Source organism: Pristis pectinata, chromosome 8 (assembly GCF_009764475.1).
Source record: "Pristis pectinata isolate sPriPec2 chromosome 8, sPriPec2.1.pri, whole genome shotgun sequence".
NCBI lineage: Eukaryota > Metazoa > Chordata > Chondrichthyes > Rhinopristiformes > Pristidae > Pristis > Pristis pectinata.
The window spans coordinates 89,610,536-89,636,821 of NC_067412.1; the positions used below are offsets into that span (position 1 = coordinate 89,610,536).

At 42.3% G+C, this 26,286-nt stretch overlaps 1 protein-coding gene across 1 annotated transcript; it reads left to right on the forward strand.

The window, feature by feature from the left end:
- Positions 1–2,274: 2,274 nt before the first annotated feature.
- On the forward strand, positions 2,275–15,744 carry LOC127573648 (G-protein coupled receptor 83-like). The gene is made up of 4 exons (XM_052022055.1): positions 2,275–2,824; positions 7,185–7,310; positions 13,108–13,241; positions 15,120–15,744. Exons 1-4 carry the CDS (start codon positions 2,429–2,431, stop codon positions 15,742–15,744), a joined length of 1,281 nt encoding a protein of 426 aa, XP_051878015.1. The 5' UTR covers positions 2,275–2,428.
- Positions 15,745–26,286: the final 10,542 nt, after the last annotated feature.

Sequence of the window (26,286 nt, forward strand, 5' to 3'; positions counted from 1 at the left end):
GAATCAACCTCTTTTATAATCTTATAATCAGCCACTGGGTTTTTAACAAATACATGCTAACTGATCAATTATTGTTCTTGCAACGTTTTATTCCAATATCTTGAGAGTTCAAGAAGATCATATTCCAATAAACATCAGTCTCCCATTGTCTTCTGAACATACTGACTCATTCTGAAGGCCAAATACCAAGGTAACTTTGTGGTCCTCATGATCTTTTCTCACACTTGAGTCTAGTGCACATTAGCAAACTGTTTAAATGTTGGGGATTGGAAGAAAAAAATTTGTGGGTCAGTCCAATGTGACTTCATTTGAAATCCATACGCAGTCAGTTTCTTGTAGGAGTCACTAAATATCAGTGAATGTGAGAACCATGAATGCTGTTGCTTTTTAGAAACATGATTGGACCATTTCACCACTCAAACCTGTTCCCACACTTAATATCTGTACACCAATATAAACATCACAAAAACTATAGATGCTGGAAATCTGAAATAAAAACAGAAAATTTTGGAAAAACTGAGCAGGTCAGGTGACAACGATAAACAAACTTAATGTTTCAGGTCAAAGACAAATGGTTCCGATTCTGATGTGGGTCTTTCTTTTTCAATCTTTTTATTAGTTTTCAAATTAATACAGATTAATATGTAACATCAATGTCTGTACATGTGATACAAAGAGATCAGGAGAACAATCATGGCATGGATAATCATAAAAAACAATAAAGTATAGAAAAAAATCTGTAGATCCAATGATCTCTTAGTGAAATGATGTGGGTCTTTGATCTGAAAAAATAACTCAGTTTCCCTTTCCACAGATATGACCTGACCTACGGACTGTTTCCAGCATTTTCTACTTTCTATCATTTGAAAGCTCTAATTAAATCCATAACTTTATGGGTCAGTACACTCCAGACACAGTGTGAAGTGATTGCTGAATTCAAAATTTGCTTAATGTTATTTTGATTGTTTTTCTTTATCTTTTTCCTGTAGGAGAATATAGATACCATTGCTGAATATGCTTCCTACATCTTTGCTAAGGTCAACTGACACATCAAGATACTAGTTTGGCCTTTTTTTTCAGTGTCAGTGATTTGTTTGCACAGCAATTTTCTTATGAGTCATGAAGGATTTGTTTTATACTGCCGTTCTGTGGGATTGTCACAACACCACCACTTGTCCTTTCTGCAGTCATTGAAAGTTTGCCTATATCATTTATGTTCTTCTTGCCTTCAGTGGAAAGAGATTTTCTGCACCAATGACCCACCTCAGTGTACCAGCAGCTGTGGGTAGCAGTGGTGCACGTTAAATCTGACACCACCCGTCGCCACCCTGCCCTCTTAACAAGACGAAGGAGCCACAGAAACTGTACTTATCTCAAAATGAAAATCTAAAATAAAAAGACTGCAGATGCCGGAAATCTAAAATAAAGACTGAAGATGCTGGAAATACTCAGCAGGTCAGGCTGCATCTGTGGGAAGAGAAACAGAGTTAATGTTTCAGGTCGAAAACGCTTTATCAGAACTGAGGAGGGATATAAAAAAACCGTGTTAAGGTGCAGGGGGGGGTGGAGGAGGGGTATGTCTCCGACAGGGTAAAACCCGGCTGAGCATGGGAATAACCTGTGCACAGGGTCATCTGATCATGAAATCATTAGATTTCAATAGCTAGCCAATTCGTGGCTTCATTGCTTTTGAGGAACCTGGGTTCAGAGATCCATTGTGTTATCCAGCTCTCTCCTTGGGTCAGTATCACCGTGGAGATACATATATCAAGGGACAATAGGGAGGTGGAAAGAGTTTCTGAAAATAGATATACTGGTGATTTCTATGATTGTGATCAGGAAAACAAAACTGGCAGAATTTATTGTCTTCCCCATTTTTGTTCGTTATTGTTTTAAATTAACTGCTGTGCGTTTTAAATGTGCAAGTGTTTTATTCAGTTAAAGACAAGTGCCGTGTGGGCGTCTCAGTTTATTAGCCCGACTGAGTGAGAGATGGAGCTGTGATATTAATTTTTTGCATTTGAAAGGAAAATCTCTGCTGGCTCGTCCACGAATAGGTGAAGTGATTGGGAAGCGCTGAAACTTCGGACCACTCGGACAAGTCCCTGTGATAAACTGATACAGTGGGACGGAAGATGGAGCCTTCCGATTGGCTGCAAGGAGTCGATCCGATTGGCTGGTTCAGTAACCCCGCCCTTCGATTCTTCCCTGGCTTTGTATAAATGATGCTCACAGCCCGGAGCCGCAACGTTGCTGAAATAAAAAGGGATCAAACTAACGGCGGGGCATGACCGAGTCCCAACACAAGACTGATTAATGCACAGGAGACTTTAGTGACAGACTATTGCAAAAAGCGAAGGCTGCATAGTTGTAGACCTGCTGGTTGGAAAGACAGACACAGATGCCGGCAAGTTAGTGAAACTGTTGAATGATTGAGATGAGCCGCTATCTGTGGCTACCCTTGTCCTATGTTACCAACTCCGTCCGCAAGAACCGCGAGGAGGTCAATGGCAGCGACTTCTTCTTTGCCCTATATGGCCTCTCCAACACCACCTCATTCTTCAGCTGGGGCAACCTGACCATCGAAGACTGGGGCATCTTCAACAATGACACCAAGTATGAAGCCGAGTCTAAGAACCCGACTGTCAAAGCGCTGCTGATCGTGGCTTACTCTGTCATCATTGTCATCTCGCTGTTCGGCAATGTCCTCGTCTGCCAAGTGGTGATCAGAAACAAGCGGATGCATTCCGCCACCAGCCTCTTCATAGCTAACCTGGCCGTGGCTGATATCATGATCACGCTCCTCAACACTCCCTTCACACTGGTAAGCCCTGCTTCTTGCGTGAACCAAAAGTGGAGGTCTCAAGAAGTATCTTGGGACCAAGACTACATGAAATGTGATTTAACTCCTGATGAGTGTTGGGGTTAAACTCTTATTTTACCCCGGAAAAATAGAGCTGGAAAGGACTTGAGTCATTGTTGCTTCAACACACTGAACAGGCAGCAAATGGGGTTTCACAAGTCTTAATTAATTTTATAACGCGATAATCAGTATCATGTTTAACCATGATATCGCCCAGTGAAAAGATTTTGACACAGGGTAGTTCTAAAAGCAGACTTGTATTTATTATTATAATGGGTGATTAGTCTCTTGGTACAGTTGCATTGCCATTGCTAATTATCAGGTGAGTATTATTTTAAAATAAAAAAATACCATATTGCTTTCGTGAACCTCTGACAAATGTGCAGAAGTATTTAACAGGATCACTAAGTGGGTGAGGATGGCAGTCAGTGTTTGGAATGATCCCTGTACTCCCAGCTTGGAACCAGGGTCAAAGGAATGATGGGTTCCAATTGACAGTTGACAATTTGACCACAATGCGGTGATGATTCCCATTAAATATGGTACCCAACTTGCAGTGACACATCTGCATTCACCCTGCTGATGGGAACTGTCACCACAATGGCTTTTCAAGGTAATTCATGTCTGAGTTCAGATGCAGAGCCTGTGGAGGGGTTGGGGGTGGGCAACTTTATGGAAGACCCATTCTCAAATGTTTTGAAATGTAATGTCTTCATAATCACTCCTTTGGCATTTATTTGCTGAATGTAGACATCACTGGCAATGTCAGCATTTATTATCCATCCCTAATCACCCTTGAACTGAAGGTAATTAAGTTGACTTTGCTGGTGGGTCTGAGTCACACAGTTCAGACTGGGTAAAGATGGCAGACATGCTCCACTGAAGGACATTGGTGAACTAGATGGCTCTTCGTAACCATTGGATAGTTTTATGGTTACTGAGACTGGTGCTGTGGTAATAAATTCCAGACATAGAACATAGAACAGTACTGGAATTGGTTTATTATTGTCACATGTACTGAGGTATGGTGAAAAACTTGTCTTGCATACCGTTCATACAGATCAATTCATTACATGGTGCATTGAGGTAGTACAAGGTAAAACAATAACAATGCAGAATAAAGTGTAACAGCTACAGAGTGCAGTGCAGGCAGACAATAAGGTGCAAGTTCATATTGAAGTAGATTGTGAGGTCAGAAGTCCATTTTCCCATACTAGGGAACTATTCAATAGTCTCGTAACAGTGGGATAGAAATAGGAACTGGCCCTTCAGCCCACAATGTTGTATCAAACTAACATAACCTAGTAATTAAATGCCTAACTAAACTAATCCATTCTGCCTGCACAATATCTGTATCCCTCCATTCTCTGTACATTCATGTGCCTATCTAAGAGCCTCTGAAACACCTATCATATTTGCCTTCACTGCCACCCCTGGCAGCACATTCCAGGCACCCACCACTGTTTTAAAAACAAAATTTGCCTGGCACATCTTTGAACTTGCCCCCTCTATTTTTAATGCATGCCCTCTAGTATGAGATATTTTGATCCTGGGGAAAAAGATGCCGGCTGTCTACCCTACCTATGCCTCATGATCTTTTAAACTTCTAGCAAGTCTCCTCTGTTTCTGCTTAATAATTTCTTTAATTATTTTGAATTTAAATTCCCCAGTGCTGGCAGTGATTCTGATAGATTAGCTGCCTTGGTGGGATCAATGGTGCAGAACTTTAGTTGCTAGTCCATTATCTTAACCACTGCCCTACCTTACTCTTGTGTTTGTAATGGGGGAGGGGGAAGCAGCTATGTTATAATTATCACATTATGGGCTTTGGGGTTTATCAGACTATCATCCAGATCTGCATGAATTTAATAGTTTTGCCCAGTTCCCTCTGCATGAATATTCCTCAAAAACTGGCATCCTACCAATGGGAATATGTTTAATAAAATCCTAGGACCTGAGTCAGTGCTGCCCAGGGAATAACCCATTAATTATTTCAGTGCCACACATTAGAATCTCCTGCTCTGTAGGAGTATGTAACTGCTGACAGAGCCCTGCTTCTCTGGATCTTAATTCTGTACCTTCTCCAGAGGACACGTCCTTTGTTTGGCAATCTTTTAATTTAATTTGAAATTGTGATAATATGCTCAGGGCTCTAATCTTCAATTGAATTAACTAGTTGGCATGTCCTTGATAATGGAAAATGTTTTATTAAACTCTGGGTGTTTTTTTACAACCACTTCATCTGAGAGCTCATCAACAGTGACATGGACACAACAGACCAGGCTGTTGCTAAAAATCACAACTGTACTTGATTTCCATTTACACTCTCAAGTAGAGGAACAAGGGACTGCAAATGCTTAAATCTAGATGAAAAACAAAATGATACTGCAGGAACTGCTGAGTTCCTCCAGCATCGTTGTTTTTCACCAACTCACAAGTAGTGTCACCTGAAAAGGCAAAGTGAATTAAACAGTTTTGACAATTGCACATAAAATTGTACCAATTATTGAAAGTTATCAGCTGGTCTAGCCAGGTATATTTTGATCCACAACCCAGATAATGTGTCTCCAATCTGTTCATGCTTATGCTGATGTCAGTCAACTGACATTCATCTGATATGTCAGTGTCCACTTCATTGAACTAATGTGTCAAAGCTGCTGTAAACTGGAACCATTGCTTGAGGTCACTGCTGCCTACCAAATGGATTATATAACAAACCTATTAATTTTTCTTTCTCTCCACCTAGGATTTGGGTTAGAGTTAATCAGGAAGGTGAACCTCTAATCCTTGTGCTGCAGTGTTATTGAATTCCCTCTCCCCTGTCCACCACATCTCCCCCGCCCCCCCACATACTCTATGTTCAGTAGATCATGAGGTTTAAATACAAACTAAATGAAGTGCCAGCTCCAATCTATTTGCAAATGTGCTATGCTGATTACCCCACAAGCCTGTTAGAACCAAGCAATGAACATATATTAAAAAAACAGCGGGGGGGGGGGGGGGGGAAGGAAGTCAACTGGGATGATTGGAGCATAATGACAAAACACTTAACACCCTGTCAGCTCCAAGCTGCTTGGTCTCCTGAAATCAAATGTGCCTTTCCATTGTGACAGGATGTCCTGTTTTCAGAAGGATTGAATCCACATTTAATTGTCTTTAAATGACCAGACTGCATTATGGAGTCAGGTCTGCATTTCCAAGTTGGGCAGATTCTTACTTGCATGATACAAGCCCTGTTCTGAGAAAACATATGTAGGCAATATTTTCCACCTTGCTTTTGGATTTTCATCAAGTTGCTGTCATTGAATGTCAATGGCATGTTTAAATTTAAGCTTACCAAGGCTTGTGATCAGAATTATGGTCTGTCAAATTTGCATCTTGAGTCTTCTGTAAAGTGATAGGAGAGCACCATGAAATATAGTTCAGTTTTACCAGGTCTGAAGTTATAAAGCTGCAATACAAGTTGGGTCTTTGGGTTTTGACTGAACAGTGCTCAAGGATTCATTTAGAGCTTGTCATCTGGATGTTTGTTTAAACATTTTGTTCTTGATCGAGGGAATCCAATTGGATTGGGGAATGAGATTGTTTAGTTGATTTGGGTAACAGCTCAATGAAGACTATGGGGGGATAAGTATGATCCCCTTTTCTGTGAATTGGGTTTGTTTTTCTGTGGTCTGCAATCTATAATGGCAAAATCTTCAGGACTACATCAGTCACATTCCCTGGCCTTATTTTTGTAAACCATTTTGGCACATTTGGTCATTAAGTGAGTTAATCTATCAATGTAGAACTTCACTAGAAGTATTACTTCAGATTTCATGTGCTGTCTACTCCTTAACCTAGGTTGTCCACATGACCACCCTGCCATATTTTGTAGTCCTCTGTAGGCTTGAAGAATTGTACTGGAAAGTTGATTGGGAAGGTGATGTATTGTATCCCTGCATTAGTGTTGGTGCATCCAACCATTTTCCCTGCTCTTCAGGCTAATTGGATAAATTGCAGGTGGATACATTAAATTGAAATAAAAATGTGCAAAGTGCATCCACCAGTATTTCTCCAAGCATGCTGCAGTGGTTTCTATGGTAATTGTTAAAATTAGGAACTCTTGCAGCAACCTAAAAACAGGTTGAATGCAGGCCTTCCCGACCTACTGAGGGGAGTTATCTTGCACATCAAGAATGATATCTGTATGGTCAAGTTGAGAGCAGGGGTCATGAGGTATAGAGTTTTCTCTAACCTTGGTGTTGTTGAAAAGTGCATTAATTATCAACAAAAGTGAATAAATATTGCAGTTTATTGACATTTATTTTTTCTCTTGCAGGTCCGGTTTGTAAATAGTAACTGGGTATTCGGAAAGTTGATGTGCCATGTTAGTCGCTTTGCTCAGTACTGTTCTGTACATGTTTCTGTCCTGACCCTCACTGCCATTGCTCTGGACCGGCACCAGGTACAGTATCAACAGCAAGGATGGCAAAACACAGAACAACCTTCCACAAATGGATAGGAATTATCTAGGGAAATGATTCACTATAATAAAGGATTCATAATGGGGTACATGAGTATAAAGAGGATTTTTCAATGTTTCCTGCAGTGCAGTGAGATGCAGTAAACACTTCCTGTGCAGTGAAAAGCTTGCTCTCAGCACTCTGCTACATTGTTTGCAAGTGCCACATCACAGTGCCACTTTGGTCCCAGCTCCCCATATAACCTTCACTCAGGACTGAAAACTGGGAATAAATACTCATGAGCAACTTGTTAGCCAATGTCAATCCTTCCTTCTCTGGTTGCTCTGGCATCCTAATGATTAGTCAACAGATTGTTCTCTAATGTTCCTGGGCCAAGGATTGAATGTGGGGCCATCTGGTTCTGGGCTGTTGGACTGGTTTAGTTTGCTATTAAACTAAAAATTTACTTGTGGTGTTTTGATGTATTCTTACTGGATGTAGTTGTAAATATGCCTGAAAGGATTATATTAAACTCATCTCTTCACAATCCATGTTTCTGTTTCCTGTTAAGAAGGCCTCCACTAAAGAAAATGATCTTTGCATTTTAGACTTTGGTTTTGTAGACCACTGAGATGTGGAAGATCCATAGCATTTGGAGGTTGTGGCAAGACTAATTCTGTCACCGATTCTCAACCACATTAAGGAAATCCATATTGATTTGAATTATTTTGGCCCTAATACTGTTTACATTGGAACCATAGAACAATACAGGCCCTTCAGCCCACCATGTTGTGCTGCCCTTCAAACCACACCTAAGACTATCTAACTCCTTCCTCCCACATATCCCTCTAACTTAAATTCCTCCATATGCTTATCTAACAATCTCTTGAACTTGTCCAATGTATCAGCCTCCACCACCACCCCAGGCAGCGCATTCAATGCACCAACCACTCTCTGGGTGAAAAACATCCCTCTGACATCTCCCTTGAACTTCCCACCCAATACCTTAAACCATGTCCTCTTGTTTTGGGCATTGGTACCCTGGGAAAGAGGCTCTGGCTGTCCACTCTATCTATTCCTCTCAGTATCTTGTATACCTCTATCATGTCTCCCCTCATCCTCCTTCTCTCCAATGAGAACAGCCCTAGCTCCTTTAGTCTCTCCTCATAATCCATACTCTCTAATCCAGTCAGCATCCTGGTAAATCTCCTCTGCACCCTTTCCAATGCCTCCACATCCTTCTTATAATGAGGTGACCAGAACTGGTCACAGTACTCTAAGTGTGGTCTAACCAGTTTTGTATAGCTGCATCATCACTTTGTGACTCTTAAACTCAATCCCCTGATTTATGAAAACTAACATCCCATAAGCTTTCTTAACTACCCTATCCACCTATGAGGCAACTTTCAGTGATCTGTGGATATGAACCCCCAGATCCCACTGCTACTCTACACTGCCCAGAATCCTGCCATTTACCTTGTACTGCGCCTTGGAGTTTGTCCTTCCAAAGTGTACTACCTCACACTTCTCTGGATTGAACTCCATCTGCCACATGTCAGCCCAGCTCTGCATCCTATCAATATCCCTCTGCAAGCTTCGACAGCCCTCCACACTATCCACAACACCACAAATATTTGTGTCATCTGCAAACTTGCTAACCCAGCCTTCCACCCCTTCCACCCCCTCATCTAAGTCGTTGATAAATATCACAAAAAGTAGAGGTCCCAGAACTGATCCTGTGGGACACCACTAGTCATAGCCCTCCAATCCAAATGCACTCCCTCCACCACAACCCTCTGTGTTCTACAGGCAAGCCAATTTTGAATCCATATGGCCAAGCTTCCCCGGATCCCTTGGCCTCTGACCTTCTGAAGAAGCCTACCATGCCGAACCTTGTCAAACGCCTTACTGAAATCCATGTAGACCACATCTACTGCACTACCCTCATCAATCTTCCTGGTCACCATCTCAAAGAACCCTATCAGGCTTGTGAGGTTATATTCCCTTCACAAAGCCGGTTATGGCTTATTTACTTGGTTATGTCTGTGAATGTGCAGACAGGCTTATATATTTGCAGCGTGTTAATTTCACACACGAACCTATGCCTTTTAAGGGACAAGCTCCTGAAGGTGGATAAATCAAATAAGTTTGCCAACATCAAAAGTTTTTGGGTTGTCATTAGGCTGAAATTCAGTTCCACTCAAACATCAGTGTTGAAAGGGCATTTTGCCTACATGTTCAGCACTTCCATTTGCAACATCCTTGTGGATTAGAGCTGCTGCCATCTTATGTGGATTGACAACTTGACAAATTGACAAATTTTTTGCCACAGACACTGGGAATTGGGTTATGATTGATCAAGGTTTATAAAGGCAGTTTAAAGTGAGTAGTCAAGGTCCATTCACACTGCAAGTTTGTCGTAGATTACACAACTGAAAACATTACATGAGAAATAACGAATGGGACCATTTCACTACCTGAGTCTGATTCTGCCATTCAATAAAATCCCAACTGATCCTCAATTGCCCACATTTACAAGACCTGCATATCACTTTAGACTCCAGAGCTTGGAGATGTTCAGTGACAGAGCATCCAGAGGTTTTGAGAATATCAAATTCCAAACATTCATAACCCTGGCTAGTTAAGAAATTTCTCATCAATGTAATCTTAAATAGCTGATCTGAGTTTTCAGTCTATTGCTTCCTTTTCTAGACTCCACATTTTCCCAGCATTTAGACATAGAGGGATTTGGGGAGAAGGCAGGAACAGGGTACAGAATTTGCATGATCATATTGAATGGTTAAGCAGTTGAGTAAGCTATTCCTGTTCTTATGTTGCCCTGTCAAGACTCTAAGAACATTGGATATTTCACTGAAATCATCAGACCAATGATCCATTTATCCAAACTGAGGGGAAGGATTGCTCCTAAACACAATGAGCTCTGGGCTGGTTGTCCTCTTTAGGTGCCTGATGTCCTTCCTAAAACTTTCCTGAATGCTTCAACAAATGAGGGAGGCAGCTTAGAGATAGTCTGGTTCTCCCTGAGCTGCAGCAGATGATGTTATTAATAATTCACATTGTTCATTATTCAAGACTCTCAACTCATGTGTCCACACCATTCAAATTGGTATTGGTATTGGTTTATTATTTTCACTTGTACTGAGGCATAGTGAAAAGCTTGTCTTACAAACTGATCGTACAGGTCAATTCATTACACAGTACAGTTACATTGAGTTGGTACAAAGTGCATTGGTGCAGTACAGGTAAAAACAGTAACAGTACAAAGTAAAGTGTCACAGCTACAGAGATAGTGCAGTAAGGTGCAAGGTCACAACAAGATAGATCGTGAGGTCATAGTCCATCTTATTTTGTAAGGGAACCGTTCAATAGTCTTATCACAGTGGGGTAGAAGTCTGGTGGTACGTGCCCTCAGGCGCCTGTATCTTCTACCCGACGGAAGAGGAGAGAAGAGAGAATGTCCCAGGTGGGTGGGGTCTTTGATTATGCTGGCTGCTATACCAAGACAACGAGAGGTAAAGACAAGAGTCCAAGGAGGGGAGGCTGGTGTCAGTGATGCGCTGGGCTGTGTCCACAAACTCTCTGCAGCTTCTTGTGGTCCTGGGCGGAGCAAGTTGCTGTACCAAGCCATTGATACATCCAGATAGGATGCTTTCTATGGTGCATCAGTAAAAGCTGGTGAGAGTCAAAGGGGACAAACCAAATTTCTTTAGCGTCCTGAGGAAGTAGAGGCACTGGTGAGCTTTCTGGCCAGTGGCATCTATGTGATTTGACCAGGACAGGCTGTTGGTGATGTTCACTCCCAGGAACTTGAAGCTCTCCAACCCTCTCGATCTCAGCACCATTGATGTAGACAGGTGCATGTACACTGCCGCCCTTTTCCTGAAGCCAATGACCAGTTCTTTTGTTTGTTGACATGAAGGAAAGGTTGTTGTCATGATACCATTCCACTAAGCTCTCTATCTCCTTCCTGTACTCCGGACTCATCACTGTTTGAGATATGGCCTACAACGGTGGTATCATCTGCAAACTTGTAGATGGATTTAGAGGCAGAATCTGGCCACACAGTCATGAGTGTATAGGGAGTAGAGTAGAGGGCTGAGGATGCAGCCTTGTGGGGCACCAGTGTTGAGAATAATCATGCCGGAGGGATTGCTGCCTATCCTCACTGATTGCGGTCTGTTGATTAGAAAGTCAAGGATCCAGTTACAGAGGGAGGTGTTGAGTCCTAGGTCTCGGAGTTTGGTGACAAGCTTGCTTGGAGTTATTGTATTGAAGGCAGAGCTGTAGTCAATAAACAATGGTCTAATGTATGTGTCTTTCTGTTCAGCAACGGATAGTCTCATTAAGTTCAATGCACGCATCACAGAAAGTGCAGTTCTGATGAGAGGTCATTCACTGAAAATCAAACCACCTTTACTTGCTAATAGTTTCCATTGTCTTCTGTTTTATTTCAAATAATGAAACTCAATGTAAATAGGCTTCAAAGTGGGAAGTGAATAACAATTTGTGATGACCTTGTACAACATAACTGTTTCACCTTGAATCAAATCAATACCCTTTTACGTTAAACATGGTCTTGTGTTTAATTGAAGCAGGTGAGATAATCTACTGTGGTGTACTGCAAGCAGCATATTCAGAAGATATCACTTTAGAAATTGAAAATAAACCTGTCTTATACAAAATTAGATTCTAATTTATTTATGACTTGTGCTAAGCAAAAGCAAAATGGATCCATTAGCATTGCAGCTGGTGAACGAAACAATTTTCTTCCTGGACACTTTCCTCTTCTGCTACTGATGGTGAAGTACCTTCTTAAACTTTTCTTTTCCAAAGTGACTTCATGATTACCTGCTGCATAAGCTGTTTGAGAGTAATTTGCAATTGTTTGTAGCGTCTGGAGAAAAAAAATTGCAACCAGATTGCACTCCTTGTCACAATCTGATGATGCTATCTGCACTAATAGTCTATGTGTGCTTGAGCTGGCACATGAAGAAACACTACTAGGACACAGGCTCGTAAATAGAGAGGCACCCTGGAGTGACTTGACACCTTCAGGGGAGGAAAGTAGAAAATTAAGGGGATCCTGGGCTTTGCTATTAGAAGCATAGCGAAACAGCAGTGAGGATTTGGTGAACTGCTTTAAAAAGAAACACTGGTTGGGGCACAGGTGGAGTATTATGTTCAGGTCACTACATGTGAGGAAGGATGTGAAGATTCTAGAGGAGGTGAAAAATTACTTGACTGGTTCCATGGATGAGGAATTTCAGCTGCAAGGTTGGACAGTAGAAGCAGAATTTGTTCTCCTTGGAGCACAGATGGTTATGGGAACACTTGTTGCATGAGTACAAGTTCATGAGGTGTTCCCATCAATGAATGGTGTGTACGAGGTCATGAGCTGTCCTCATCAATGAGTGGTTTGAGGGCAACGCACCACAGTGATGGGCAAAATACAGGGGAAAAAGTGAGACAAAACTCATTTTACACAGTTGGAACTCGCTGCCCTTTGGGGAGGTAGGAACAGTCAATCAGGACATTTCAAAGGTGGTACTCAAGAGAAGATGATTTTTAGAGCTAAGGAGGGGAATGAGACTGATTGATTGATTGATTGCTCTATACCAGAGCTAACATGGTACTTGATGGACTGAATGATTTCTGTCTATGTCATATGATTCTTTGATATAACAGTTCCTCTATAGCAAATATCTCTGCCAATTATTACATGTGTTAGCCAGGATGTAAGGGACACACAGTGATAAGGTTTATTATTGCTTTACACAGATTATCATGCATCCCTTGAAGCCAAGGATGTCTAAGGCTAAAGGAGTCATCTGTATCATCGTCATTTGGATCATGGCTACTGCTTTCTCTCTTCCACATGCAATCTACCAGAAGTTGTTCAAAGTTGAATACAGGTGAGGCAAAAAGCAAACAACCAAACACAGAAGGTTTTATTTTTTGTATTTTATCTTAATTCATTAAGATACACCTAAAAGAACATTCTTTTTGTCTGGCACCCTCTGTCCCTGATTCCGCAGCCTGGAGTGATTGTATTCAATCAATGAATACTGATAATTAGACCAAAGAAATAGGTTTTAAAGTGCAAGACATTACAGTATCAGTTGGTTTGTCTTGGTCTTTGGCTTAACTCTTGCCAAACTTTAGTTTGCTATTTTCCTGTCTGACCAGTAACTGCTTCAACCACACTGGTAACCAAGCTACAGGCAGCAGGTCTTAGATTTGATTCTTGATCTCTGCTGGGCAACTGATCCAAGCTGGACTCGTATAAATAAATAAATCATAACCCTTGGCAATGTTATATGATTAATTTGGCTAAAAATCCAACTAAATTTTCTTTCTGTCTTTTCGCTAGATTTTAGAATCTTGGAGATGATAACACAGGGTTAGTGCAAGATGGCCATATCTGTATTTTCCATGGAAAATTACTATTGAGTGCAATGCCATAAATATGCAGAACAAAATCACAGTGGGATTGAGCAGCATATTTTTTTCATGTCACCTCCCAAAGCAAAACTCTGCTGATGCAGGAACACAAATGAAAACAGAAAATGCTGGAAATGCTCAGCAGGTCAGGCAGCAACAATGGAGAATGACCTTTGATCTGAAATGTTAATTCTGTTTGTCCCTCTACCAATTCTGCCTGGCCAGCCAAGTATTTACAGCACTTCCTATTTGATTCCTATTCTTAATCATCATCGGATTTGTGAACACTCCCTTGTTATTCCTTTTTGCACGATTTAGTTACCTTTGTAAGTTATAGTAATTTTATGCTTTTGCACTGTACTGCTACTGCAAAACAACAAATTTCATGCCATTTAAGTCAGTATAATAAATCTGATTCTGATTTCACCTGTAGGGTTGACTTTCAAATCCTGCTTACTATGTTGGGGTGAACACCTTCCTTTGCCAGCTGAACATAGGAAATGGATTTGGGTACTGTTGAATTGCTGTGGGTCTGCAGTATCAACAGAGATGCTAATGCCTCAGCAAATTAGTCAATGAGACATGGAGGCCCTGGGTTCATTCCCAAACTGTGCTGTTAACCTAACCATACAAAACAATATCGTAGAGCCTTTCAGATGGCTACAAGTTATGACCTAATTAATGTTGATAGCACAACACTTGGGATTACCATTGGAAGATAGTTATTAATTAATCAAACAATTAACCATTAAATAATCTGAGGACCTCACCTAGGAAGCACCGAGGTAAATAGTAATGTGTACGACTCCAAATGTGTACCGTTTTTCCAATTTGTGTTGCACTCTCTTACAGAACTGTAAATAGTTTTCAAAGTGCATGAGTTGGTAAGTATTTATTGTAGACCAGGTGGTATTACATGGCCTGCCCAATGCACTCTCTGCCTGACCTCCATTTCTACTGGAGTATTTTTGAATGAGTAGTAGACATGGCCAATTTCCACCGTAATCAGCAAAATAATTCTGCTCCCTGTGTCATTAAGGACTCTCACCATCCAGGACATGCCCTGTTCACATTACTAGCATCGGGGAGGAGGTACAGGAGCCTGAAGACCCACACTAAACATGTTAGGAACAGCTTCTTCCTCTCCGCCATCAGATTTCTGAATGGTCCATTCACACTACCTCGTTATTCCTTTCTTGCACTAGTTATTTATTTTGTAACTTATTAGTAACTTTTATGCCTTTGCACTGTACTGCTGCCGCAAAACGACAAATTTAATGACACATCAGTGATAATAAACCTGGTTCTGAAATCAGCTAAACAAATCACTTATGCATTCTGTGTTCCAGAAAAGAGAGAGTGCGAAGTTTATGTCTCCACAGTTTCCCACAGCCTGCTGATTTGTACTGGAAGTACATGGACTTGTCCACTTTTATTCTCCTGTACGTTCTGCCACTCCTGATTATAACCGTGGCCTACACAACAGTGGCGAAGAAGCTGTGGTTGCGGAATGCCATCGGGGACATCACAGTGGAGCAATACTTTGCCCACAGGCGTAAGAAAAAGATGATGCTGAAGATGTTGATGCTGGTGGTGGTAGTGTTTGCTGTCTGTTGGTTTCCCTTGAACTGCTACGTGGTGCTCATCTCCAGCAAGGCCATCAACACCAACAATGCCCTGTACTTCACCTTCCACTGGTTTGCCATGAGTAGTACGTGTTACAACCCGTTCATCTACTGCTGGCTTAATGCAAATTTCCGATCCGAATTCAAATCCTTGTTGAATATGTGCAGAATGAGAAGAGCCACCCATGTGCAGCCCCTTGCCTACACCCCCCCTCCCTACAGGCAGGCATGGAATGAAGGCAGAAGCCACAAGAGAATCGGTCAAGCTCGGAATCCACGGTTTAGCACCAACACAAACTCCGCAAGGACTGATATTTCCATTGTGGAACCCATTGTGACTGTCGGCTAAATCAGGAAGGGAAGACACATTAACTGCTATAATTCTAAAACCAGAAAATGTCTAGGGTCTCCCAGATTTCTGAAGTTCATTCTTGTGATGTGAGCACCAATGATAAGGCCAGCATTATAACCCCAATAACACTGAGAAGATTGGTATGGGGGCCCTACCATTGATACAAGTTTGTCAAGCCATTTCAGAGACAATGTGGTAAAGGCACCAGGTTTTCTTCCTTGGGTGGCATTTGTGGGGAAAAAGTGGAGATGTAAAATTATTCATCAGCTGCTCTGTGTCCACTTTTATAAAAATTGTTACTTTGCAGAATTTCCGTTTTTGGATATTGCATTCAAATCTGAGCTTGTTAACAACCCAAGCTAATGGATAACTGATAGCATAGCGTAAACATGAGACTACTGCATTGCTTACTGTGAAAGGGATCATTAAGACTGGCAGGTGTTTAAGAATGACCAGCTTCTAAAGAAATTATGGAACATTTGTTGAAGGTATTTTTTTAGAAGTTATTCCTCAATTAGTTCAAAACAAAATTGCACATTTTCACCAGAGTAAAGTAAACTGTTAGCCAAATCAGTGCTTCTTGTCAGAATTAAATTGGTGGTGTAAAATTATTTATTGATATTCTGAATTGTTGCTGTTCTTGTCAGTAACTCGTACAAAGAGCATCTATTAATGTTTAAATGTATTATTCTAAGGCTTTGCACCATGCTCACTAATGTTTTACTTGGTTGAAAGACTAAAATTTAAAATAGAATTATGGACTAGATTAGACTACATGGAGTATGCAAAACAATTAAATTATTTAAATTTGATAAGTATGGTTCTACCTCTGGGCAAAAGTATAGATTGGGACTGTGCATTATTACTAACATCAGAATCTATTGATTAATTTGAGAAATAGTTTTCTGTTTTAGTTTTATCTCTGGATTGTGGATATCACTTTTTATACAGTCTTCAGAAAAGAAACTTCGTCTTTTTCGTTTATTTTTTCTCGAGTCACAGCGTAATACAACACAGGAACAGGCCCTTCGGCCCAACATGTCTATGCGCCTTTGCACCTCTCTACACTAATCCCATTTTCCCCGGTTTGTGCTTCCCCCTACCTTTTCCAGCCCACTTCCAATCACCCTGCAGCCAATTACTGTTGCCCACTCCCTGCTTAGTTGTACCCTCGCTCCGTCCATCCCTGCCCCCGTTCACTCTACACTGTCCGCTAGGCCTCCGCCTGAGCCCCACCCTGACTTCTCCTTTTCAGGTCCACCTGAGCCCCGCCCTGTCGGGTCTGCACCCACTTTGTCATTTCCACTCCAGGCCGTCCTGCTGCCTCTGCCCCCAGAGTTCACTCTCGCTTCGCTCCATCTGTTCAGAACTGTCCATGCTTCCCCCTCCCCTCTCCTCCTCTTCCCTCCCCTCCCTCCCTCCCCCTCTTTCCTCCTCCCCCTTCACTTTCCGCGGCTCCGTTCCCAGTCCTGTCGCCCATTCCTTGTTTAGTTGCCCCCTCGCTCCATCCATCCCTGCCCCTGGTTCACCCTACATGGTCCACCGGGCCAACACCCTTTCACGTCCGCCTGAGCGCCAGCCTGCCATGTTCCTTCCAGGTCCGCCTGAGTCCCACCCTGCCGGGTCCGCTCCCACTCCGGGAGCAGCCCCCGACCTGGTGCGCTGGCTCATCCCCCCTCGACACCTCTTCACTTTCCTCGGTGCACTTCCAGTCAGCCCGCTCCCTCTGCTTCACCCTGCGGCTGGTTACCGTTGTCCCTTCGCCTTGTCTGTTCCTATCTCCGGTTCACCCGACAAGGTCAACATCCTCTCACATCCGTAGATATTGAACCTCCCTCCACTGGACGCTCCCAACACAGCAGGAAACTATACAAGGTTGTTCTCATAGTTTTGAATGCGCAGGGTTTCATTTTCACCAATGTCTCATGCTTTATATTAGAATTGTTTCCAAATTCACATTTTATTAATTATAATTTCTTATAAAATTGGTTTAATTTGAAGATAGAAGACTGCAAGAGATGTTAAGCTTTCCCACACATGGCCACCTATAGCTAAGCTGGAAGCACTTGTGAGTTTGCCCAACTTGGGACCTGATTTTGTATTTTTGTAATTTATATAAATTTAGAAGTGAGGGTTATAGCATAAAGCTTTGAGCTATTCCGCCTAATTCATTGCTCCCTTGACTAAGATGTATAGCCACTATTATATAATAAAATCAAAGTTGATTCTTTATTTTAAGTTCACCTTTCTGATACCACATTCCTTGACTTCCTTAGTGTTGAAGAAGTCCAATGATTTCAGCCATGAATATGCTCAGCAATTGAGCGTTCACATTCCTCTGGGATAGAAAATTCCAAACATTCACAAACATTTGCTCAATCCCAAATGGCTGACCCCTTGTATACCCACAGTTCACGATTCCCCCAATAGAGAAAATAATTTCTCAGCCACAATGCTGTCAAGCTCCCTCAAAATTTTAAATATTTAATTGAGATCACATCTCATTCTTCTAAACTCCAGAGTTTATCAGCCATTGCTATTCATGTCTTTTCAAAGGTCATCCCTTTAAACCCCCCTCCAATCTAAACATTTCCTTTTTGGGTAAGGAAAAACCAAGACTGCAAACAGGACTCTATGTGTGGTCTGCAGTTGCACCAAGATTTCTCAGTCTTTTCTTCCGAGCACCTTGCAATAAAGGACAACACATTTGCTTTCCTAATTGTTTCTTTCAAAGCATGTTAACTTCTGCCATCTCCTATAGAAGTTGTTCCCCAATCTCCTCTGTGCACCAACACATGTCTGGATTTTAACCATTGAAAAATACTTCCAAAACAAATAAACTCACATTTGCCCACCCTGCAGCATCTTGCCAGCCTTGTGCCAAACCTGTCTACATTTCCTCCCCTCCTCAGAGCTCACTTTCCCAACTGGCACTGGAAGACTGGCAAGGCACAATTTTGGGAGATCATTTGGCCAAAGGTCCAGAACGTTTATGGAGGGTGAATCTGCTTCTTCTGCCATTCATGAGATCAATTTCAGCAATGATGCCTTGAGAAAATGTTGGACTTGGAGATAAATGACACCTTAGTTAATTCTTAATAGGAGATTGGAAATGTTAATAAGGGATTCGCCGGGGTTTCTTAAAACCATTTCAGCATGATTGTGCATCGTTCTAAATCTGCAGCATAATTGTTCAATATGTCTGTGATGTAATATCCATTGTAATAAACTACATGGGTAATCTGCAAAGATTCAGGTTCAATTATTATAGTTAATCATATAATCACTGTCAGCCATTTGGCATCTCTGAAACACTGCTCAAAATTTCCAGTGAAAATGGTCAGTGGGTGCTTATTCTATGGAATTGGTATTGGTTTATTATTGTCACTTGTACCGAGGTACAGTGGAAAAACTTGTCTTGCATACCGATCGTACAGGGTCAATTCATTACACAGTGCAGTTACATTGAGTTAGTACAGAGTGCATTGATGTAGTACAGGTACAAGCAATAACAGTACAGAGTAAAGTGTCACAGCTACAGAGAAAGTGCAGTGCAGGTAGACAATAAGGTGCAAAGTCACAACAAGGTAGATTGTGAGGTTCAGAGACCAAGGTTGAGACAAGGAGCAAAGGAAATCCCAGTTTAATCCACTAGATGATGAAAATCTTGTTTGAAGGAGGCCGTAAGTGAGATTATCCTTCACTCAGAAGCATCTTGGAAACCAAACATGAGGGTCAGCTGCTGAAAAGTCAACAATGTCTCCCAAGTCTAAAGACTGTAAAATCAGAACAACTTATCTCATAACCCTTCCAGATTCTAATCGGTCCTGCCATTATAAAACAATAAAAGCCCATTCATCTGTGCAACGGGAGAAATTAGAATGAGAATCTGGTCATTGGATGGTTTATCTGCAAGAAAACATGTGATTGACAAAGATATGATGAAAATGTCTGGATGCATTGACGAGAACAAAGGGGAAGTACGCGTGGGTAGATACCTGAGAGGTCAAGGCACCAATTTGTTCAATGTGGCTGATACAGAGTGCTGCTCCACCAAACCGACAGGGACCTTTCAGTGTTGGTCCCTAGTGCAGTCCTACCCATCAGAGAAGAAGGAATGAACAGATCCTCCAGTGCCCTTAGATCACAGGCTGAGGGCCCTCGGACCATGCTGCTTCCTCCAGTAGGAGCTGGTTCCCAGAGTACTGGATGATGTGATGTAGCATAGGGCTTCTCCAAGGGTAAGTGCCATCTTAATTCCCAGAGGGTGAGGCCCTGTCCCCCCAAGCTCATCTGTTATAACAGTTGTCAGTGAAGTTGAAAATTTGTAAGTATCCTTGACCTCTGCCACCAAGGGCAGGAGACTGTCACCTACCCCTTCTTCCACCTCTTGCGGCCAGCTTGCTTGCTTAGGGTGGCTTCTGTTCCAATAGCAGTACCTCCTAAGGCACCTGTAGCTGGGACCACTTGTTTTAGCAGAAGCCTTGAAGCCAGCAAAATATCCATCAGCACACCCACAACACCTCCTGTAGACTTCTGCAAGTTGTAACAACTGCAGAAATCACCAAACACTTATAAAATCGAATAACAACCAGTCGAAATCAACCAGCATCCTGCCGGATAAGTAGATACTATGGTTATCTTTCAAGTATTTTATGGACAGATTGGCTGTTGACAGATGGACAGTAGTGTAAGCGGTTAGCGTGATGCTATTACAGTGCCAGTGACCCAGGTTCAATTCCCATCGTTGTCTGTAAGGAGTTTGTACCTTCTCCTCGTGTCTGCGTGGGTTTCCTCCGGGTGCTCCGGTTTCCTCCCACATTCCAAAGATGTACGGGTTAGGAAGTTGTGGGCCTGCTATGTTGGCGCTGGACGCGTGGCGACACTTGCAGGCTGCTCCCAGAACATTCTATGCAAAAAGATGCATTTCACTGTGTGTTTCAATGTACCATGTGGACTACCTAAAGATATCTTAATTTCTTTTTCTTTTGTGTTTTAATCTTCAAGATTTTAATTCTTTTTTATGTCATGTATATCCCTTATAATAATGTAGTGATATTTTATCCCTTTTATGGTTCAACACTTCAAGATGTTTTCATGGGTTCCTTCATTACTAACTGAATGGTAGAATTCCTTCTTGGTCCTGCAGTGTCAGCTACTTCTGCAGCCTTTGACAGCATGATGTCATGGGCCAAACATTTTGAAGTACTCTCAACTTGGATGAGTTACATAATGGCTGCACTTCATTGTATAATAAGTTAGTAGCAGTGGTTGGGGAGTTCAAGGAGGGCCAGAGGATGCGATGGTCCCATAAGCTGCTGACTGGATGGTTACCCACATGAGGTTAAGGGACGCTAGCAGTTGGATGCAGAGTTCCACAGAGGCAACAATGGTGAAAAAAAAAATCAGCATCTTACTCTGAATGATGTTATGATTTGGCAGTTCTGCATAATTCCCACAAATTTTAGCTTCCCACACATCCTTGCATCAAGTTGACATCTGAAACCGTTCAAGACAGCAGTAAGTACGCCTGGTATAGCAGCTGTAATTTTTGAGCTATTAAACACACTCTACTACTCAAGCTACCAATCCTAGTTTTGCTTCCTCCCCCTTTATAATCTGTCTTTTCTGTATCACCTGCTCTTTTACCTATATTTATTTACATCCAGTGACGATTTTATCATCTCATAATGTAAGATTAAGTAACAATATTGAAGGAAAAATGACTGATAAAATCGCCAACTGTTACAACTGTGAAGAAATCTTCTTGGGAGATATTTTCCACTCTAAAAAAACTTGACAAGACAGAGGTGTAATTGTTCTAAATTATAGAGATGATGATCAAATTTTCATTTGCAAAGATCACAACTGACAAGGTAAACAGAGGGAGAGGAATAGATCATACAGCCTTCGAACTTTGTTCTGGTATTCAGTTACATCACAGGTGATATGTAACTCAGTATTGGTTATGCCATCCTTTTTTCCCTCACCTGTCAAAAAGCTATCAACACAGCTTTGAAATGTTCAGTTGACCCCCACCCCCCCCAATTGTTGGAGAGTATAGCAGATTTCATTAAGCTTTGTGTATTGATGATTTCCCTGAAACCATGCAGCTTAAACCACAAATCGATCATGGATATCTTCAATATCCAAAGCTGTAGTCCTCACAAACTCTATCTAAATGACCTATGCCCATGATTATTTGTGCACATTCCTGGCTCATAACCACAACAGGCAACTGAACCCATGATTTTCCACCTGCATAATTCAGAATCCCTCTTGCATATGGTTCCAAGACCATTTTGACTGATCTCAATGGAAACTGGTTGAGGTCCTTCAAATACACATCCTGACCCAATGATACAATTATTGTCTACCTCTCATGGCAGGCATGGTAGTGTAGCAGTTAGCGTAATGCTTTACAGCGCCAGAGACCTGGGTTCAAATCTGGCAACTGTCTGTAAGGAGTTTGTACGTTTTCCCCATGTCTGCGTGGGTTTCCTCCGGGTGCTCCGGTTTCCTCCCACATTCCAAAGACGTATGGGTTAGGAGGTTGTGGGCATGTTATGTTGGCACCAGAAGTGTGGTGACACTTGTGGGCTGCCCCCAGAACACTCTACGCAAAAGATGCATTTCACTGTGTGTTTCGATGTACATGTGACTAATAAAGAAATCTTATAAGTGAGATGGTTACAAATGTGCTGTCTTTATCATCCTCTTGATATGTAATGAATGCTATTCAGCATGCCAATCGCCATCACTTTGTTATCTGATTTTACCATGCACGGTACTCTTGCAGCACTGCCTCATTCCATTCCCCCTTGCACCGGAGACAAACAGTGGCTCCTGTCTCTACCGGCAGTTGCTTTCTTCAGGGGCTTGGACTTCAGTGTAATATGTCCTTCCTGGTGACATTTCTAGAACTGGGCCATTTTTAATGGCATTCTGTGTCCACATGACTCAACCTCCACTATTGCCATTTCTGTGGCTTTGCTCCTTGCCTGCACCTTGGAATCGTGTTCTGCATGAAAACACATCTTACTTCTAGTGCCAGCTCTGTTCTCGCGGGTGTCTTGCATGCTGACTGCAACATTAATTCCAGCAATGTCAATTAGTTTTGCCAGGGTCCTCTCGTTCCACAGTCTGCAGACTGAGCACTCCCACAAGGCCCAACCTAGAGAGGCCAGAAGAATTACTTGGTGTCCTTAGCTTGACCATAGGTTCATCAGCCTTCTTCCTGCCCCTTGCCATATGTGCCTGTTTCGTACCAACAACAATAGAAACACAAAGAGCCATGTATAAATGTTAGAATCTATTTATTAATATCTACTTGTAATAATAAGAGAAATAAAAAACATTAGATATTAAACATTGACCCCAAAAATATAAACTCAAAGTGTATGTGTGGCAAATTCCCAAATCCCAAGTCTAGGAATAGTTCTCAAAATTCAGTTCAGCAAGTCATAAGGTAGAACGATGAGCAAAGGCTTCTGAAAACTACAGTAGATTGTAGAGAGAATGTCAAGAGAATGTAAAGAAAATTTACGAAGTCCACAAGTTCCATGATGGAACCCATACAACACCTCAATCACCGATGATCTCCATTGCTTTGTTCCAAAGTATCTGCCACACCGAGGGCATTCGATACGTGGCCACCCACAGATATACCTGCTTACCAGTACAGGTTAACAACAAAGTGGACTCCAAAGATTGCTCCAAAAATCCATACATGATACATGGATTGTATAGTGACAGTCACAGCTATTGTTCTTCATCCATAGATACAGAGACCGGCAGACAGTCTCCCTCTCCCTCTCCCTCTCCCTCTCTTTCCCTGTCTCTCTCTCTCTCTCTCTCTCTCTCTCTCCCTCTTCCCCCTCTCTCTCTCTTTCCCTCTCTCTCTCTCTCTCTCTCTCACTCTCTTACTCTCTCTCTCTTTCCCTGTCTCTCTCTCTCTCTCTTTCCCTGTCTCTCTCTCTCTTTCCATTTCTCTCTCTCTCTCTCTTTCCCTGTTTCTCTGTGCAACAACCGATACGCTCCAGTTATGGTCTTTCTTCCATTTGCCAAAATCAGATAACACCACACACACACACTACTACACTACTGTCCAGGTGCCTTAAAGGGACAGTCACCAAGTGGCAACCTGGCTCGTAACATGCCAAACTTGTAACACTTAAAAATCTCTGATTAAAATGCCCCTTAAATATTCTCACTCTGTCGGCCTAAGAGACCAAGAGTTCTGTATCCATACAGTACGGAAATGGGCCCTTTAGCCCACTGAGATAGCACTAACCCGTTCACACTAATCCTACACCAATTCAATTTTATTCTCCTTACATTCCATCATTTCTTGCCTATTACTCACCTGCACAATAGCAGCTTGAGTTCATAGGAGAGACTGGATAGGCTGGGCTTTTTACCCTGGAGCATAGGAAGCTGACGGGTGACCTGATAGAGGTATATAAAATCATGAAGGGGTGGGGGAGTCTAAAACTAGAGGGCGTAGGTTTAAGGTAAGAGGGAAAAGATTTAAAGGGGCAACTTTTTCACACAGAGGGTGACAGGTATAAGGAATTAACTGCCAGAAGACATGGTAGAGGTGGTAATACGGTAGTGTAGCGGTTAGCGTAACGCTATTACGGCGCCAGCGACCCGGGTCCAATTCTGGCCGCTGTCTGTAAGGAGTTTGTACATTCTCCCCGTGTCTACATGGGTTTCCTCCAGGTTCTCTGGTTTTCTCCCACATTCCAAAGACATACGGGTTAGGAAGTTGTGGGCATGCTATGTTGGCGCCGGAAGAGTGGCAACACTTGCGGGCTGCCCCCAGCACATTCTCAGTAACGCAAAAAGATGCATTTCACAGTGTGTTTCGATGTACATGTGACTAATAAATAAATAAATGCAAAGTTTAAAAGACATTTGGACAGGTCCATGGATAGGAAAGGTTTGGAGGGATATGGGTCAAATGCAGGCAAATGGAACTAGTTCCGGTAGGCAACTTGGTTGGCAGGGATGAACTGGGCTGAAGGGCCCAGTCCTCTGTTGTATAACTCTGTGCAATTATGAACCTATGAATCGCAGCAGCCAACTAACCAACCCACCAACCCACACTGGCACCTTAGGGAAACCCATGCAGGGAGACTATGCAAACTCTATACAGACAGTGCCACAGGTCAGAATCGAACCTGGGTCACTGGAGCTGTGAGGCAGGAGCTCTACTGGCTGTACCACTGTGTCACCCTCATCCATGGTTCATGGCTTGTAGGCTCTCCAGCATTTCCCAGCAGCAGCAACAGTATCACCTTCCCATCCTTACTATCGCTGCATTACTCTGTTCTGTGTCCTCCCCCAGGGACCGAGATGATATTGCACACCCTTCAGAGCATTTCCACTCATTGGCTGAGACCAATCATATTTCTCAAGCTCACTGCCATGTCCACTGCCTGACATAATCACTGCTCTACCTAGAGAACCCTTTAAAAATAAGATAAGATTTCTTTATTAGTCACATGTACATCGAAACACACAGTGAAATGCATCTTTTTGCATAGAATATTCTAGGGTGCAGCCTGCAAGTGTTGCCACGCTTCCAGTATCAACATAGCATGTCCACAACTTCCTAACCTGTAGGTCTTTGGAATGTGGGAGGAAACCAGAGAAACCCGGAGAAAACCCACGCAGACACGGGAGACGTACAAACTCCTTACAGACAGTGGCCGGAATTGAACCGGGTCACTGGCACTGTAATAGTGTTATGCCTACTGCTACAGTACAGTGCCTAAGCAGCAACATAACAAACAAATGGCCAATGCAATGCCCATTAGGTTGTTTGGTGCTGGTGTTAGGCAAATAATAGAAGTAACGTATCAACACATATCTTTAATTGAAGGCAGTGAACTCACAACTAACAGCAGTGGCTGGTGCCAACGATGTATTAAAGGTCATGACACACATGACAGACTGAGTTCTTAAAGGTAGTATACGGAAAGGCTGCATTTTGCAATATTGTGTTCAGTTTGGTCACCTTGTTATAGGAAAGATGCCAATAAGCTGGAAAGCGTGCAGAGGAGATTTACGAGAATGTTGCCGGGACTTGAGGGACTGAGTTATGGAGAGAGGTTGAGCAGGTTGGAGCATAAGAGAATGAGGGGTGATCTTATAGAAGTCTATAAAATTATGAGGGGCATAGATGAGGCAAATGCGCACAGTTTTTTTTTACCAAGGTTAGGGAATCAAGAACCAGAAGACATAGGTTTAGGGTGAGAGGGGAGAGATTTAATAGAAACCTAAGGGGAAAACTTCTCACCCAGAGAGTGGTCAGTATATGGAATGAGCTGCCAGTGGAAGTGATTGAGGCAGGCACATTAACAACATTTAAAAGGCAGTTAGACAGGTACATGGATAGGAAAGGTCAAATGGGACAAACTTAGATGGGAATCTTGGTTGGCATGGACCAGTTGGGCTGAAGGGCCTGTTTCCATGCTGTATAACTCCATGACTCTACTAATCCTCAAATATACTACAGTAAACTGAGTGTGG

Excerpts from the sequence above, each read along its gene's own strand:
- LOC127573648 (XM_052022055.1), top strand. The coding sequence starts at position 2,429 with ATGATTGAGATGAGCCGCTATCTGTGGCTACCCTTGTCCTATGTTACC. Across the intron at positions 7,311-13,107 it reads TTGCTCTGGACCGGCACCAG|ATTATCATGCATCCCTTGAA; the intron begins GTACAGTATCAA and ends TGCTTTACACAG. Across the intron at positions 13,242-15,119 it reads TTGTTCAAAGTTGAATACAG|AAAAGAGAGAGTGCGAAGTT; the intron begins GTGAGGCAAAAA and ends TCTGTGTTCCAG.